General features: G+C 46.4%; 1 protein-coding gene across 1 annotated transcript in view; it reads right to left on the bottom strand.

Annotated features, from left to right (window-relative positions):
* Positions 1-1,289: 1,289 nt before the first annotated feature.
* Positions 1,290-17,704, bottom strand: part of VWA3A (von Willebrand factor A domain containing 3A) — a 166,323-nt gene continuing 149,908 nt past the window's right edge. Inside the window, exon 34 of the mRNA XM_040441103.1 lies at positions 1,290-1,522. Coding sequence (XP_040297037.1) covers positions 1,464-1,522 — 59 coding nt within the window. The 3' untranslated portion in view covers positions 1,290-1,463. The remainder of the gene's footprint in view (positions 1,523-17,704) is intronic.

The raw sequence follows: 17,704 nt of genomic DNA, 5'->3' as shown, positions 1-17,704 counted from the left end.
TACTCCACCGAGGCCAGGAACCTCAGTGACCCGTTCCTATCATCCAGGATGATTCCTTGTACCTTCTTACAACATATATCATAGCACCACACTGCAGCAGTGGCCGCTGCACCCTCAAAGCATTTATATACCATAGCTTTCTCTGAATGCTGGCAATACAACTGTTGGCAAAAAGATCCATAAATAACCAAAACACCACATGTTTATTCTGTTGATTATTGATAATAAATTCTTCTGAGCGGCAAGTTTTGATGGCCAGATCTTTTTTACCAAGCAGGATTCACACTGACCTGTCAAAAAAGATGAGCTAGGTGTGGAGAAGGTTATGGCAGAATGAATCTGCTGACAGAATCCCTTAAATCTGCCATTCATAGGAACACAGTACCCCTGTGTAGTCACCACTATTAGGGTGCACTCACAAGCTACGGATTTTGTTGCAGTTCCATTCATATGAATGGGACAGCAAGCACATGGATTTCTGCAAGCTCCATACAGGTGAACGGAACTGATTTTAAGTTGTGGAGAATTCTGCCACAAAATCTGCATGTGAAGTTACTTCAATGCAAAGGCCATTTGTTAGAGTCAATACCCCCTGTGTTTTCTGTATACATTGCCATTGGAGGTATACGTCAGAAGGATTTCCTGATACCACTGTACTGCCATACAATGCCATATGTCACCCATAGGTTAACATGTTAAAAAACATACACCACGCTTTGTTTTATTGTGTGTGGGATGCCTCTGAATAATTGGTGTTCTTCATAACCTATATTAAATATACCATATATAAAAATAAATATATTGCAAATATGAGACATTTTCAGGGGTAACAATGTACAAACAAGACCATAAAATATACTTTATTAATGTACAAATATATTTTAAAAAAATCATTCCTGAAGCAGATAACATAGGTCATTCATCTCGTGTCTCTGTAGTATCCAGGTTAAAATGAAGCATTTTTCACAAACTTTTTACTCAGAATTAAAGGGGTTTGCCGAGACTTTGATATGGATGATCTGTCCTCAGGGTAGGTCATCAATATCAGATCTGCAGGGGTCTGACTCCCAGCGCCCCTGCTGATTGGCTGTTTGAAGAGGCAGCGGTACTCTGGTGAGCACTGCAGCCTGTTCCTAGGCCAGAGACGTCACTTTCATCGGTCATATGGTCTAGGCGCAGCTCTGCCCCATTCAAGTGAAACAGCTGATTGGGGGTGGTGTTGGGAGTCAGACCCCCCCTCAATCTGATATTGATGACCTATCCTCAGGATATGCCATCAGTATCAAAATTTCAGAAAACTCCTTTAAAATCAATGTACCGGTATATCTTTAACAAATTATATTTGACAATTCTCCAAGAATAAGAGATCTCAGAATACATAAGTACCGACAGTTTTGGGGAAAAGGTTTGATTGAGAGACATTTACATACAGTCAATTTATACATTTAAAATTCCAGTTTCTTCTATGTTGCCTGATTGGTTAAGTGATTTTTTTTTCCTGGAGTGATCCGATTCCTTTCATCTGTTGTATAAGATAAAAAATAAATGAAAATCAGCCTTGCAGATCCCTATATGATTACTAGACACTTATACATACATTACATAGCACAGATGAAAAAAACCTAAAAACATAAAAATTTTTGCTTTATAAGATGCACATTTTTACCTCAAAAGTGGGGGGAAATGGCAGTGTGTCTTATAATGCGAGTACTAGAGAGCAGTAGGTGCGAGGAGTGGAGTGTGAGCACTGCGATCGCTGCTGGTACTCACCCTCCCTGGCCTTCCTCCCTGGAGCCGTGCTGCACTGTCCTGACTGTGTATAGCATCAGGACATAGTGCACGAACTATAACCCGGCGCTGTATGCAGTCAAGTCACAGTGCGGCATGGACCCGGAAAAGACAAAGGAGCGTGACTGCAGGGGAGACTGCCGGACCTGCAATGCAGAAGAGGTAAGTGAATGTATTTATTTTATGTCCCGATATGGGGGTCTGATCTGAGGTCCCGATATGGGGGTCTGATCTGAGGTCCCGATATAGGGGTCTGACCTGAGGTCCCGATATAGGGGTCTGACCTGAGGTCCCGATATAGGGGTCTGACCTGAGGTCCCGATATAGGGGTCTGACCTGAGGTCCCGATATAGGGGTCTGACCTGAGGTCCCGATATAGGGGTCTGACCTGAGGTCCCGATATAGGGGTCTGACCTGAGGTCCCGATATAGGGGTCTGACCTGAGGTCCCGATATAGGGGTCTGACCTGAGGTCCCGATATAGGGGTCTGACCTGAGGTCCCGATATAGGGGTCTGATATGGGGGTCTGATCCAAGGATCTGATAAAAAATATATTTTTTTATTTTTCCTCCTCTAAAACATAGGTGCGTCTCATCATCAGTTACGTCTTATAAAGTGAAAAATACGGTATGTCCATTAAAAGGGCTGGCCAGACTTGTACATTGGGGACATATCGCCAGGATACGCCCCCAATGTCTGATAGGTGTGGGTCCCACCTCTGGGACCCGCACCTACCTGTATCTTTAGAATAGAGCCTGCACAGCGCATGCGCGACCACCCTCCATTAATTTCTAAGGGACTGACGATCAGCTATTTCTGTTAGCCCCATAGAAGTGAAAATAGCCAAGCTCGGCTTCTTTCGGCAATCCCACAGAAATGAATGGAAGACAGCAGTGCGCCTTTCTTTGCTTTGCCGGCTCAGTTCTAAAGATAGGTGTGGGTCCCTGAGGACTTATGAAGGACTCCAGGGCTGTGTGCTCAGTAAGCTTGCCATTAGGGCAGCCTGTGTCATACTGACACAGAGCATAATTTATTGGCATAGAGGAGTAAGCTAATACATTCTTAGCCTTAAATAAAAAGTCATAAAATAGTAATCTCATAATGGGATTATAAACATTTGTTATAAATAATAGAATAAAAAAAATGGCACCCCTGCCAAATAATGCTATTATTCAGTGTAAAATATATTTTATTGTGCATACGGTATGTGTCACCGAGGTTCCTGGCCTTGTGAAGTAAGAGCCGGTATTTTCAGGTGTCAGCGGCAGCTAATGCTGATTGACACTTTGCTATTTAAGTATGGCTGATTCGGGACTGCTCTTACTGGGAGTAGTCAAAGTGCTGGGTGGGTGACTACTCCCCACGTTCCAGGCCGGGTCTTGACTGGCCTATAAAAAACCCAGCTGGCAGTGTCAGCTGAGAGTGATTACCTCTCTCTGACAGAGGAGCTAAGGCAATCGCTGGTGTGGGAACTGAGCCCTGTGCTGGGCTGAAAAGCGGAGACCTGTGTGTTGGGAATGCAGGCCACCTAAAGCCTGCATTTGGACTGCTGGAGGCAGAACCGCCAACAAGGTGACGTTTTTGTTATGCACAAACTTTTTACTCGGTGTGAACAAACACCAACCTTGCAAAGAGTGTTTTTGTTTGACCTTCTGTGTGAATAAACACGGACATTTGAATTACTAACTTGTACTTTGCCTCTGTACTGCCCCCCGCTTATCCCAACTACCAGAGCGAATTCCCACAATACATTAAATAAAACAAAAAAATACACACCTTAGGTATCCACACGAAAAAATCCCAAAATTGCTTTTTTTCTATATTTCTGCGGCAAATATACACTCACCTAAAGAATTATTAGGAACACCTGTTCTATTTCTCATTAATGCAATTATCTAGTCAACCAATCACATGGCAGTTGCTTCAATGCATTTAGGGGGGTGCTCCTGGTCAAGACAATCTCCTGAACTCCAAACTGAATGTCAGAATGGGAAAGAAAGGTGATTTAAGCAATTTTGAGCGTGGCATGGTTGTTGGTGCCAGACGGGCCGGTCTGAGTATTTCACAATCTGCTCAGTTACTGAGATTTTCACGCACAACCATTTCTAGGGTTTACAAAGAATGGTGTGAAAAGGGAAAAACATCCAGTATGCGGCAGTCCTGTGGGCAAAAATGCCTTGTGGATGCTAGAGGTCAGAGGAGAATGGGCCGACTGATTCAAGCTGATAGAAGAGCAACGTTGACTGAAATAATCACTCGTTACAACCGAGGTATGCAGCAAAGCATTTGTGAAGCCACAACACGCACAACATTGAGGCGAATGGGCTACAACAGCAGAAGACCCCACCGGGTGCCACTCATCTCCACTACAAATAGGAAAAAGAGGCTACAATTTGCACGAGCTCACCAAAATTGTACTGTTGAAGACTGGAAAAATGTTGCCTGGTCTGATGAGTCTCGATTTCTGTTGAGACATTCAAATGGTAGAGTCCGAATTTCGCGTAAACAGAATGAGAACATGTATCCATCCTCTGATGGCTACTTCCAGCAGGATAGATCTCAACCCAATAGAGCATCTTTGGGATGTGGTGGAACGGGAGCTTCGTGCCCTGGATGTGCATCCCTCAAATCTCTATCAACTGCAAGATGCTATCCTATCAATATGGGCCAACATTTCTAAAGAATGCTATCAGCACCTTGTTGAATCAATGCCACGTAGAAATAAGGCAGTTCTGAAGGCAAAAGGGGGTCCAACACCGTATTAGTATGGTGTTCCTAATAATAGGTGAGTGTATGATATATATAATTACACTGTAATGTATATGTACTCCCGAACAACGCCAAAAAGTACCATATTTTTCGCTTTATAAGATGCACCTGGTGATCAGACGCACACCAGGTTTTAGAGGAGGAAAATAAGAAATAAATATTTTTCATCAGACCTCACATCATATCCTCAGATCAGACCCCCAAATCAGGAATTCAGTTCAGACCCCCATATTAGAACCTCACATCAAATCCCCATCAGACCCCTATCAAACCTCCATGTCAGATCGCCATCAGACCTCCATGTCAGACCTCAGATCAGAGATAAAATAAAGAATTTCACTTACCTCTCCTACTCTGCTGCTACTGTCCAGTTCTGCCGATTACTCCTCCAGTCACACTCCCTTGTTTTCTCCAGCCCGTGCTGCACTTTCACCTGACTGTGTACAGTGTTAGGTCATAGAGCGTGCACTACGTCCTGCCGCTGTTTGCGGGCAGGATCAGCTGTGCAGTGGGGCCCCTGAGAAGAAAAGGGAGGGTGAGTACTGGCAGCGCTCACAGCGCTTCACTGCACCTAATACACACCAGTGAGTGAGTGTTTCCATAATGGAAGTGCTCACTAGTATTCACTTTATAAGATGCACCACCATTCCCCCCCCCCCCCCCACACTTTTTTGGGGGCGGGGGGGGGGGGATGCATCTTATAAAGTGAAAAATACGGCAATAACATTTCTCCTGCATAAAACAATGCCTTAGAAAGCCATGTCACTGAAAAAAATAAAAAAGTTACGGCTGCTGAAAGACAGAGGAGAAAAACAAAAACAAAAAAATTTGTTGGTCATTCAGGCCTTGTCATTAAAGGGATTCAAGAATATAACTTCATACAAAGTAAAAAAGTTATGGCTCAAGAACAAAGCAAAAAAAAACTGGCTGTGGTGAGAGGAGTACACCCCCTTTTTTGTAATTTATTGCCATTTTAACCATAAAAGTAAGCCACATGGTTTAGACATTTATTCTTACTTATAGGAATATATATATTTTCCAGTATAACTTCCCAAAGTAGATTTAAAGCTATCCCATTCAGCATTTGTATAGTTATTATTCCACAATAGCTGCTCCCAGTCTATGTTGTAGGTGCAGGCCTCAACCCGGGATAATTGACACCTGAGATCAGGGGAGGGCTGTCAGCCTTAGTCCTGGGGGGCAAATCCAGTCAAGTGGCCCATTTTTAGCCCCACCCATTATTAAAAGCCTCTCCTACATATAATAGGCCACTCCCAACACACTGTACAGCTGACATTCTATAGTTGAGGCCTGTCTACACATCATACGGAGAGGGGAGGGTCTGTCCTGGCTGCACTGCCTTATATATAACAAGCTACAGCCAGGAAGCTCCTCCGCTCTCCTCCCTCCCCTGATCCTGCTCAAGGCTTGTGGTTCCCCCCCACCATCTGCCACCCGCCCGTGGCCTGCTGCCCCCTTTCGTCGCCCTCACTCAGCTCTGAATCCTCCTTCTGCAAATGGCAGGGGGAGGAGCCAGAGCATCTCCTCTCCTACATAGCGCCCCATACCTCTTACATCCAGTGATGTCACCTTTGTTGTAGACGTTCTCTTTCCTCATCTTCTCCATTCAGACCAGACCGCCATGATGATTTTTCTGCCATCTCCCGTCTCTGCAGAGATTGAGAAACAGACATTAGTTTCCTGCCACCCCCAATACTATACTGCAGAAACAGTCCCCCTGGAAATACTACTACCACACAGATAGTGCCCCCAATACTGTACCCGCTATGCCCCCAATACTATACTGCAGAAACAGTACCCCTGGGAATTCTACTACCACACATATAGTGCCCCCTTAAACAATTATTGGCACACAGTGCTCTAAAAAATAACTGCGCCCAGACACTAATAGTATAAAGATAATGTCCCCCAAAAATAATTGTGCTAAGCTGATACTATGCCAGGGTGCCCCCAAAGTAACAGTGCTCCCCAAAATCCCACCAATAGAAATAATTCTCTGCCAGAGCACACTTAGTAGTAATAATGCCCCTATAGTGCCCTAGTAATCATGTTCCTCATAGCCCCCCAGTAGTAGTAAAGCTCCCCATAATACCCCCTAGTAGTACTAATTTTCCCTATAATATGACAGTACATGAAATACCCCCGCTTAGTGCCCGCAGTTGAGCTAATGTCCCCATAATGTATGCCAGTATAAAATACCCCTATATAGTGCCCCAGTAAATGCCCTCATACTGCTCCTCTTTTGCCAGTAAAAAAATGCCCCTTAGTGCCCCCAGCAGATGCCCCTATAGTGCTCCTCTTCCAAATGTGCCAGTAAAAAAATGCCCCTTCTTAGTGCCACCATATGCCCCAATAGTGTTCCACTCCCCCATAGTGCCCCCAAATAATGCCCCATAGTGCCGCTCTCCCCTATAGTGCCTCCCATAATGTGCCAGTAAAAAAAATGCCCCCTTAGTGCACCAAATGCCATAGTGCCCCCCATAATGTTCCAATACAAAAGGCCCCTTTAGAGCCCCCACTTCCCCATAGTGCCCCTATAGTAACACCAGATGCCTCATAGTGCTGCTCTCCCCTATAGTGCCCCCCAGAATGTGCCAATAATTTAAAAAAGCCCCTTTGGAGCCCCCAGATACCCCCATAGTGCTCCTCTCCCCCATGGTGCCCCCCCATAATGTGCCAGTAAGAAATGCCCCCATAGTGCCAGCTCCCCCCCATATTGCCAGCTCCCCCCCATAGTGCCAGCCCCCCCATAGTGCCAGCTCCCCCCCATAGTGCCAGCCCCCCCCATAGTGCCAGCTCCCCCCATAGTGCCAGCTCCCCCCATAGTGCCAGCTCCCCCCCATAGTGCCAGCCCCTCTATAGTGCCAGCTCCCCCCATAGTGCCCCCCCATAGTGCCAGATCCCCCCCCCCATAGTGCCAGCCCCCCCCCCATAGTGCAAGCTCCCCTATAGTGCCAGATCCCCCCCCCCCATAGTGCCAGCCCCCCGCAAAGAAGAAAAAAAAAACACTAATACTTACCTCCATTAGCAGCAATGCAGGCCTCTTCCGGCCTGTGTCCCTGCTGTGTGCTGCCCGGCTCAGGCGTTGCGATGATAATGACGTCATCGCGCTGCCTGAGCCGGCCTCTGAGATAGGCTGCAGGCATTAGTGCCTGCGGCCTATCAGAAGAACAGGGGAGGGACACGCCTCTCCCTCCCCTGCCCCACAGCACACAGCACACAGCACGGCCGCAATTACATCCAGGGCCGCGCCGCCTGTGGTGATCGGCGGTGCGGTCCTGAAGAATAAAAAATAAAAATATATTTTTTTAAAGACGGGCGGCCCAGCGGCCGTTTATTTAGGGCGGCCTGGGGGGCAATTGCCTCCCTGCCCAGCCCGCCCCTGCCTGAGATGACTGCTGATTTCTAATGTACAGTAGACTGGCCCTAGTAAATGAGGTCCATTGAAATTTTTATTTAATTATTAACGTAAAGAAGTTGTCTCAAAAAACTGCATCAAAAATTAAAAACTTAAAGGGGCTGTCCGGGTTCAAAGCTGAACCCGGACATATCCACGTTTTCACCCAGGCAGCCCCTCCGAAATGAGCATCGGAGCATTTCATGCTTTTTTGTTTACATTTTTTACTGCTAGGTGGAGGCATTCGTCTAGCAGTGTTGCTGGTGACGTCACCGGGCTGACTGCTAGGCGATAGCTTCCGCCTAGCAGGGGCCCGGTGTGTCACCACATCTACAATAATGAAAAAAGCCCTTGCCGTACGCGATTCAGCGCAGGGCAAGGGAAAGCATCTCAGAGGGGCTGCCTGGGTGAAAAAGAGGATATGTCCAGGTTTTTAAGTTTTGATGCAGTTTTTTGAGCCATAACTAGTAGTGGGTTCAAAATGAATCAGAAATATGGAATTGTATTTACATGTAGTTTTCTTTATATTTTTTAAGGTGCAGAAACTGTGTATCTGATGTGGATGAATTGTCAGATATGGCTGGACCTTAGCAAAGTCTCCGCAATGAAAATCTGCAACAGTACAATACTCGTGGATGTGGTTTTCAAGACCACATCTACACTTGGGGTTCTTTCTTACTTGCATATGAAAATATAGATCACATAGGGATGTTGATCAGTTTTTTTGTTTTTTTTTGTTTAATTTTTTTAGGGGTTCCCAATTGTGTCAGTTTGTGTTCCATATCTTGTTATAAACTGTCAGTTTTTCATCCATATGTGTTCCTTTTTTTGGGATGCTAAACTATTTTAATTTTTATTTTTTTTGGTGTTTTTGTAATATTTCTCAAATACAGATGTAAAAAACTAGAACAAATGTGTTTTTAAATTCAACCTATTGATTTCTATTGGCAATAAATGTCATCAATACAGATCCTGCATGCTGCACAGTGAAAAAACACTAAAGGGCTGTTTCACACGAGCGAATGCCGTGCGGGTAATCTGCAGCGTGAAAGACAGCCAAGTCGCACTTTGGACAGCAGAGACACGGAGCATTAAAATGACTGATAATGCTCCGTGCCTCTGTGATTTTTTACTACAAAATCACAGCGAGATAAAGTTGGCACCGTGATTTTGTAGTAAATAGGTCAGAGAGAGGCACGGAACATTATCAATAATTTTAATGCTCCGTGTCTCTGCTGTCCAAAGTGCGACTTGGCTGTCTTTCACGCTGCAGATTACCCAATTTATTGCCAATAGAAATCAATAGGTTGAATTTAAAAACACATTTGTTCTAGTTTTTTACATCTGTATTTGAGAAATATTACAAAAACACCAAAAAAAATAAAAATTAAAATAGTTTAGCATCCCAAAAAAAGACGCTAGTTTTAGACGCTAGTCTTAATAAAGCCTTAAAATGGCGGCAGATCCGCCAAAGTATGATGAGGCGCGGGCCTCTCCATAACTTCAGTGCATTCAGCGCCAGTTCTAAATATAAGACAGCTTCCGAGCTCTCTTAAATTTAGACCATTTTCTACACCTAAAACAGGTGTAGAAAATGGTAAATGAGATGGACCTGATGACCCTTCCCCGTCCATGCTACAGCCACAATTTTAGACCTGGTGTGAGCGGGCCGAAGTCGCAGATGGTGGCGCAACTAACCGATGTACCACTATCTGCGCCTGAAATACGCCCAATTTAGCCGTATTTCAGCATTGTAAATGACCCACTAAGTGTGAAAACAAATGTCTAAGAAATTAAACCATTAAAATTTATTGGCACCGTTTTTTGTTTTTTTTTTCAATGAAAAAACTGAATTAATAAGGATTTGTAATACAGAAGTGTGAATGAGCACTTTGCTGTAAAGTGCAATTCATAGCATGCCACAGATCTTCTGCAGCAATTAAACACCCCAAATATTGATATATCCCAATATCCCTGCATACGTTTTAGGCACATTGTAGATGGGATATAAAAATATGTTTATGGTACTCAGTAGTGCAAAGAAAACACAAGTGTAGCTTCCAGAGATCAAATTCACCATAATCAGAGGTGACCTTGGGTCGACACACTTGAGTTACCTTTTACTACAAATCTCACTCCTCACTTTACAAATATTAATTCATATCAACTGAGGCTTATTTGATCTGCTGTCATATGATTTCCCATAGGCAGCTGGCATATTGCATGAGAAAGTAAAAATTTATACAAATGTATTCTCTGTTCTTGGAAAATGGATCAACGTCTCTTCAGACAGTTTTCTGCAATGTCTGTCAGAGATATACAACGGGATAGCTCCAACATGTGCCACTGTACAGACATACATAGGATGCCGTCCATAGGATCATAGTGTAAAGAAAAAATGTGCAGTCTGAATATTTTTTTTTTTTTTACCAGAAGCCTTCTGGAATAACAGTCTGCTGCACTATTGCATACAGCAAAAAAGAAAGGATACAATACTAATGTATACTGCCCAAGAGCTTGCCAGGTGATTTGAGGCTTTGGGATACACATGACATACAGTATGCAGTAGCACATATGGCAAGTGGTACAGTAAAATGCAATAAAGTAGGCTCGACAAAAAGCTAACCTAATATACAGTTGCAGGAAAAAGTATGTGAACCCATTGGAATTATATGGATTTATGCACAAATTGGTCATAAAATGTGATCTGATCATCTAAGTCACAACAATAGACAATCACAGTCTGCTTAAACTAATAACACACAAAGAATTAAATGTTACCATGTTTTTATTAAACACACCATGTAAACATTCACAGTGCAGGTGGAAAAAGTATGTGAACCCTTGGACTTAATAACTGGTTGAACCTCCTTTGGCAGCAATAACTTCAACCAAACGTTTCCTGTAGTTGCAGATCAGATGTGCACAGCGGTCAGGAGTAATTCTTGACCATTCCTCTTTACAGAACTGTTTCAGTTCAGCAATATTCTTGAGATGTCTGGTGTGAATCGCTTTCTTGAGGTCATGCCCACAGCATCTCAATCGGGTTGAGGTCAGGACTCTGACTGGACCACTCCAGAAAGCGTATTTTCTTCTGTTGTTGATTTACTTCTATGCTTTGGGTCGTTGTCCTGTTGCAACACCCATCTTCTGTTGAGCTTCAGCTGGTGGACAGATGGCCTTAAGTTCTCCTGCAAAATGTCTTGATAAACTTGTGAATTCATTTTTCCTTCGATGATAGCAATCCGTCCAGGCCCTGACACAGCAAAGCAGCCCCAAACCATAATGCCCCCACCACCATACTTCACAGTTGGGATGAGGTTTTGATGTTGGTGTGCTGTGCCTCTTTTTCTCCACACATAGTGTTGTGTGTTTCTTCCAAACACTCAACTTTGGTTTCATCTGTCCACAGAATATTTTGCCAGTACTGCTGTGGAACATCCAGGTGCTCTTGTGCAAACTGTAAACGTGCAGCAATGTTTTTTGGACAGCAGTGGCTTCCTCTATGGTATCCTCCCATAAAATCTATTCTTGTTTAGTGTTTTACATATCGTAGATTCGCTAACAGGGATGTTAGCATATGCCAGAGACTTCTGACACTCTAGGATTCTTCTTCACTTCACTGAGCAGTCTGCGCTGTGCTCTTGCAGTCATCTTTACAGGACGGCTACTCCTAGGGAGAGTAGTAGCAGTCCTGAACTTTCTCCATTTATAGACAACTTGTCTTACCGTGGACTGATGAACAGCAAGGCTTTTGGAGATACTTTTATAACCCTTTCCAGCTTTATGCAAGTCAACAATTCTTAATCGTAGGTCTTCTGAAAGCTCTTTTGTGCGAGGCATCATTCACATCAGGCAATGCTTCTTGTGAAAAGCAAACCCAGAACTGGTGCAGCTGAAACCAACACCTTCAATCTCATCTCATTGATTGCACTCCAGTTCGCTGACACCTCACTCCAATTAGCTCTTGGAGATGTCATTAGTCTAGGGGTTCACATACCTGCACTGGGAATGTTTACATGGTGTGTTCAATAAAAACATTGTAACATTTAATTATTTGTGTGTTATTAGTTTAAGCAGACTGTGATTGTCTATTGTCGTGACTTAGATGAAGATCAGATCACATTTTATGACCAATTTGTGCAGAAATCCATATCATTCCAAAAGGGTTCACATACTTTTTCTTGCAACTGTATATATATATATATATATATATATATATATATATATATAGTGGGGATTCACTCTGGTAGGCAGGGTAAGGCTACTTTCACACTAGCGTTCAGAGCGGATCCGTCTGGGGTCTGCCCAGACGGATCCGCTCATATAATGCAGACTTGGGATCCGTTCAGAACGGATCCGTCTGCATTATATTGTAGAAAAAATTCTAAGTGTGAAAGTAGCTTCAGACGGATCCGTCCAGACTTTACATTGAAAGTCAATGGGGGACGGTCCGTTTGAAAATTGAGCCATATAGTGTCAAATTCAAACGGATCCGTCCCCATTGACTTACATTGTAAGTCTAGACGGATCCGTTTGCCTCCGCACAGCCAGGCGGACACCCAAACGCTGCAAGCAGCGTTCAGGTGTCCGCTTGCTGAGCGGAGCGGAGGCTGAACGCTGCCAGACTGATGCATTCTGAGCGGATCCGCGTCCACTGAGAATGCATTAGGGCAGTACGGATGCGTTCGGGGCCGCTTGTGAGCCCCTTCAAACGGAGCTCACAAGCGGACACCCGAACGCTAGTGTGAAAGTAGCCTAAGCGGACGCAGTACAGAGGCAAAAACAAGGTTGTAAAGCAAAGTTAAGTGTTTTATTCACACAATAGGAAAAACAAGCCAAAAGTAACCGTGTTCAGTGTTGGTGCCTGTTCACACCACACAAAGTCCACAGTGCAAAAAACCTTCACCTGGTCAGTAGTTTTCCACCCGCAGTCCACAGCAGACTTTAGAGGCCTGTTTCCCCAGCATGCGGCTCTCAAGACACAGACTCCACAGCTTCTCTGTCATGGAGGATAATCCACACCAGCTGAGCTGCTGGCTGGGTTTTTACATCCCAGCCAAAACCTGGCCTGGACGTGGGGAACAGCCACCCACCCCGCTCTTTGGCTGCTCCCAATAAGAACCAGCCCGGATCGGCTTTACAGCAATACTAACAGCTGAAGTGTCAGACTGCAATTGCAAAACTGACACTTCAGGGAAAAACCCGGCTCTTACCTAACTGAGGCCAGGAACCTCGGTGACAAGTATATCTTCCGTCAATGACGGCCCCTTGTTCCTTCTTACATACCTCCCCCCTTTGTTCAACCCTGAGGGGGTGAACACTTGCCAGACAGTGGACCCAGGACAGGGCATCCGGGTTTCCCTGTAACCTGCCTGCCCTGTGTTCCACAGAAAACTTAAAGTTTTGCAAAGATAAGAACCATCTGGTGACCCGAGCATTCCTCTCTTTGGCCTGGCTCATCCACTTGAGAGGGGAGTGGTCAGTCACCAGACAGAACTTTCTCCCCAAAAGATAATAGCGGAGAGACTCGAGTGCCCACTTGATTGCCAGGCACTCTCTCTCCACTATACTGTACCTAGTCTCGGCTGGGGTGAGCTTCCGTCTGAGGAAGACAACGGGATGCTCCTCCCCGTTAACATCTTGAGACACAACAGCACCGAGACCTACCTCGGAGGCATCGGTCTGCACTATAAACTCCCTTTTGAAGTCGGGCGTCACCAAAACCGGGGACCCACATAGGGCCGACTTCAAAGCGGAGAAAGCCTTTTCCGCCTGCTCATTCCAGTGGACCGACACTGACTTGCGTCCCTTCAAAAGGCCTGTTAGTGGTGCGGCGACTGTAGCAAAATTGGGGACAAACCTCATATAATACCCCACCATTCCCAGGAACGACTTTACTTGGCGAGTAGTGACAGGTCGGGGCCAATTACTAATTGTCTCAATTTTGTTCACCTGATTCCGCGCCCAATTACATACCCCACGTACTTGGTCTCTTCTAACCCTATCGCAGACTTTTTTGGGTTAGCGGTTAAGCCAGCTTTCCTAAGGGAGCCCACTACAGCCTGTACTTTAGGTAGGTGACTTTCCCAGTCGGTGCTATGAACAACGATATCGTCCAGGTACGCTGAAGCATATCGACGATGTGGACGGAGAACAATATCCATTAGCCTTTGAAACGTGGCGGGAGCGCCATGTAGACCAAACGGTAATATCTTGTACTAATACAGCCCCTCTGGCGTGACGAAAGCCCTTTTTTCTTTGGCATCCTCCGTCAAGGGTAGCTGCCAGTACTCTTTGGTGAGGTCCAACACAGAAAAATACCGGGCTTGGCCCAACTTTTCAATAAGCTCATCCACTTGGGGCACGGGATACATGTCATACTTGGACACCTCATTAAGTTTGCGGAAGTCATTACAGAACCGCAATGTCCCGTCTGGCTTGGGTATTAATACTATCGGACTGGCCCACTCACTTTTTGACTCCTCGATGACACCCAGCTGGAGCATTAGCTGCACTTCCTCTGTGATGGCTTGTCGCCGAGCCTCGGGTACCCAGTACGGTTTTAGCCAGACTTTCGCCTGAGGATCAGTGATAATGTCATGCCGGATTACGGATGTGCGTCCAGGGAGGTCTGAGAACACATCCGTGTTCCGACTAATGAACTCCCTGGCTTCCTGAGCCTGTTTAGAGGAAAGGCTGTCAGCAATTTTCACTGTGGCAGCCGCTTCCATTGCTTCAGACAGAGGGGCCGAAACCGTTTTCCCTAAGAACCCTGGTCGTGGGCTGTCTTCTGTACAGGTTTCCCTTTTGTTCCATGGCTTGAGCAGATTCACATGGTAAACCTGCTGCAGCTTTCGCCTCCCTGGCTGGTGTACTTTGTAATCTACCTCTCCAATTTTTTCAAGTACCTCGTAGAGCCCCTGCCACCTAGCTAGGAACTTACTGTCTACAGTCGGTACCAGAACCAACACCCGATCACCCGGGTTAAAGTTTCGGACCCGAGCCTGCCGATTATAGACCCTACTCTGGGCACGCTGCGCTGCCTCCATATGCTCCCTAACCAGAGGTAACACTGTTTACATCCATGCCTGCATCTGGGTGACGTATTCAACAACACTTTTGTGCGGTGTGGGTTGTTGTTCCCACGCCTCTTTGGCGACGTCCAACAAACGACGAGGGTGTCTGCCGTATAGCAGTTCGAAGGGCGAGAACCCGATAGAGGCCTGGGGCACTTCTCGCACTGCGAACATGAGATAGGGCAGAAGAAGGTCCAAGTCCCTCCCATCTTTAGACACCCCTATTTCCAACATATTTTTTAACGTCTGGTTAAACGATACACGGATGTTCGTAACTGTTTTATGTGGAGCAACTTACAGAGTTCCCTCATGACCTTGGACATAAATGGGGTCCCTTGGTCAGTTAGTGTCACGAATGTAGTAGGGGAGAACACCAAAAGACAATCAAGAAGGAAGGGAAAAGACACTAGGCCTCACCGCTAGGGAAAGAAAAGGGTCACCACCTAAAAAACCCTGCTCCTGGCCCTAACTCCTATCCGTATGGGCACCTCTCGATGGTAGAGATACCCATACACGGGAACCTAGAAAACCCTCGTGACCCTCAGATGCCCTAAAGATAATGACAGGGCAGAGACAACCCTTTCCTTCCCTGGTGAAGGAAACAGCGTCTCACTGAGGCCTAGTAAACAACCAGGGGGGGGATACAAAACACGACAAGCGGAACACTTCACTTCAGAGGATGATGGATGAAGAGGACTTCAACACGAACCACACTCCAGCTCTTCCAAGACCAAATGAAGCTATCCCAAGCAAGGAGTGATGGAAAAAGTCAGACTAAATAGGGCGAGGTAAAGGGCACATGATCCACACCTGAACAGGAGGTGTGGACATAACAGCAACACACAAAGTGAAACCAAAAGAGGCTGTCAGATCACTAATGCGTAGATAATCTTCCAGACCTTCTGAGACCTGTCACAGATGTGACAGTTAGAACTTCCTTAGGCAGACCCACTCGAGAAAACATTTCCATTAACTCCTTATCTATGAGTTTAGCTGACGTATGAAGCAGTGGCACCGCCTCCGGGTACCGCGTGGCGTAGTCGAGGATGACCGGGATGTTCTGGTGCCCTCTAGCTGACTTCGGTACTGGGCCTATGAGATCCATAGCGATCCGCTCAAATGGAACCTCAATAATCGGGAGAGGGACCAGGGGACTACGGAAATGTGGCTGGGGGCTGGTTATCTGGCAGGTTGGGCAAGACTTGCAATACTCTTCTACCTCTCTGAACACACTAGGCCAGTAGAACCACTGTAGAATCCGGTCCTGCGTTTTCTGCTGGTCCAGGTGTCTCCCAAGAACATGTTGGTGGGCTAAATCCAATACGAGCTTGCGATAAGCCTTGTGCACCACCAGCTGTTCAATATGCTCACCCTGTAGTTGATTTACTCGATACAACATCTTCTGTTGAACCACAAAACGGGGGAACATTGACTCAGCCACCGATTGTTGCGGCTCTTCCTCAACCACTACCACATTTTCCCAGGCTCGAGATAGAGTCGGGTCCTGGTGCTGTGCTGTACCAAAATTATCTCCGGAGCCGTTGAGGTCTGCCAACTCTGGACCCGGCGGCAAGTCCTCCACGTCTCCTACCATCACACTTAGCGGGGTTGTCTCCCCCTCCTCCACCGAAGTGGTGGTCACCCCTACCGTTGGCCCTTCGGACTCAGGTTCCCAGGATTCTGGTCTCCCCCCTGAGCCGGGCCACTCTGCTAGGGTAACATCTGTCTCATGTGTATTAGTGACTCTCGCCTCAGGCCACAGTGACGGGAAACCGGGGAAGTCTCTCCCAATTATTAATTCATAAGGTAGCCCTGTGGCGACGGCCATCTCATGAGTCCACCTGCCGGCCACCATTTTTAGACAGACCAATGCGGTGGGATAGTCCTTTAAGTCCCCATGGATACAGACTACGCCGACCTTTTGGCCAGTATACTCAGCAGGCCGCACCAGGGCAGCTCTTACCAGGGACACCAGGCTCCCTGAATCCAGCAGTGCCACCGCCAGAGTGTCCCCCACTTCCACCTGGCACAGGTGGCTATTGTCCATAGTCTCGGAGGTTCCTGTGGCACACAACTTTCTGGCATATAATGAGTGGCGGTAGCCATAGTTCGTGTCCATGGGTTCCCCCCGATGTGTCCAGGCTCCTAACAACGCCAGCAGACCACCGGGGTTGGGTCTGCAGGGGGTACGTCCTGGGCGGGTCTAGCTGGCACCGGACGCCGGGTCTGGGGTGGAGTTTTCCGGGGTTTGACTGGCCCCCTCCCAACAGAACCCCCCTGTAGATTTCTGGTGGCCTTCTAGCGCTCGACCAGGTCGACCATCTCCAAGGCATTACCCGGAGACACCTGGCCGATCCAGTGCTGGAGAGGGTACGGCAAAGCCCTCCAGAACGCATCCGCCAGCAGACGGTCCAGCATAGCAGTGGGAGTCAAAACGTCAGGCTGCAGCCATTTTTGCAACCGGTGTAACAGTTCATAGTACTGTGGTCTGGCAGGTTCAGCCGGGTTAAATTCCCACTGATGCACCCGCTGGGCCCGGACCAACACATTCACCCCCAGTCTCGCCCGGATCTCACCTTTTACGGTCAGGTAGTCGGCCGCTTGATAATCGGGGAGATAAAAAAAATAACTTTTCCCTCACGGCCACCTT

This window comes from Bufo bufo, chromosome 7 (assembly GCF_905171765.1).
Source record: "Bufo bufo chromosome 7, aBufBuf1.1, whole genome shotgun sequence".
Classification (NCBI taxonomy): Eukaryota; Metazoa; Chordata; class Amphibia; order Anura; family Bufonidae; genus Bufo; species Bufo bufo.
The sequence above is the reverse complement of the archived record's forward strand: the minus strand, read 5'-3'. Positions and strand labels throughout refer to the sequence as shown.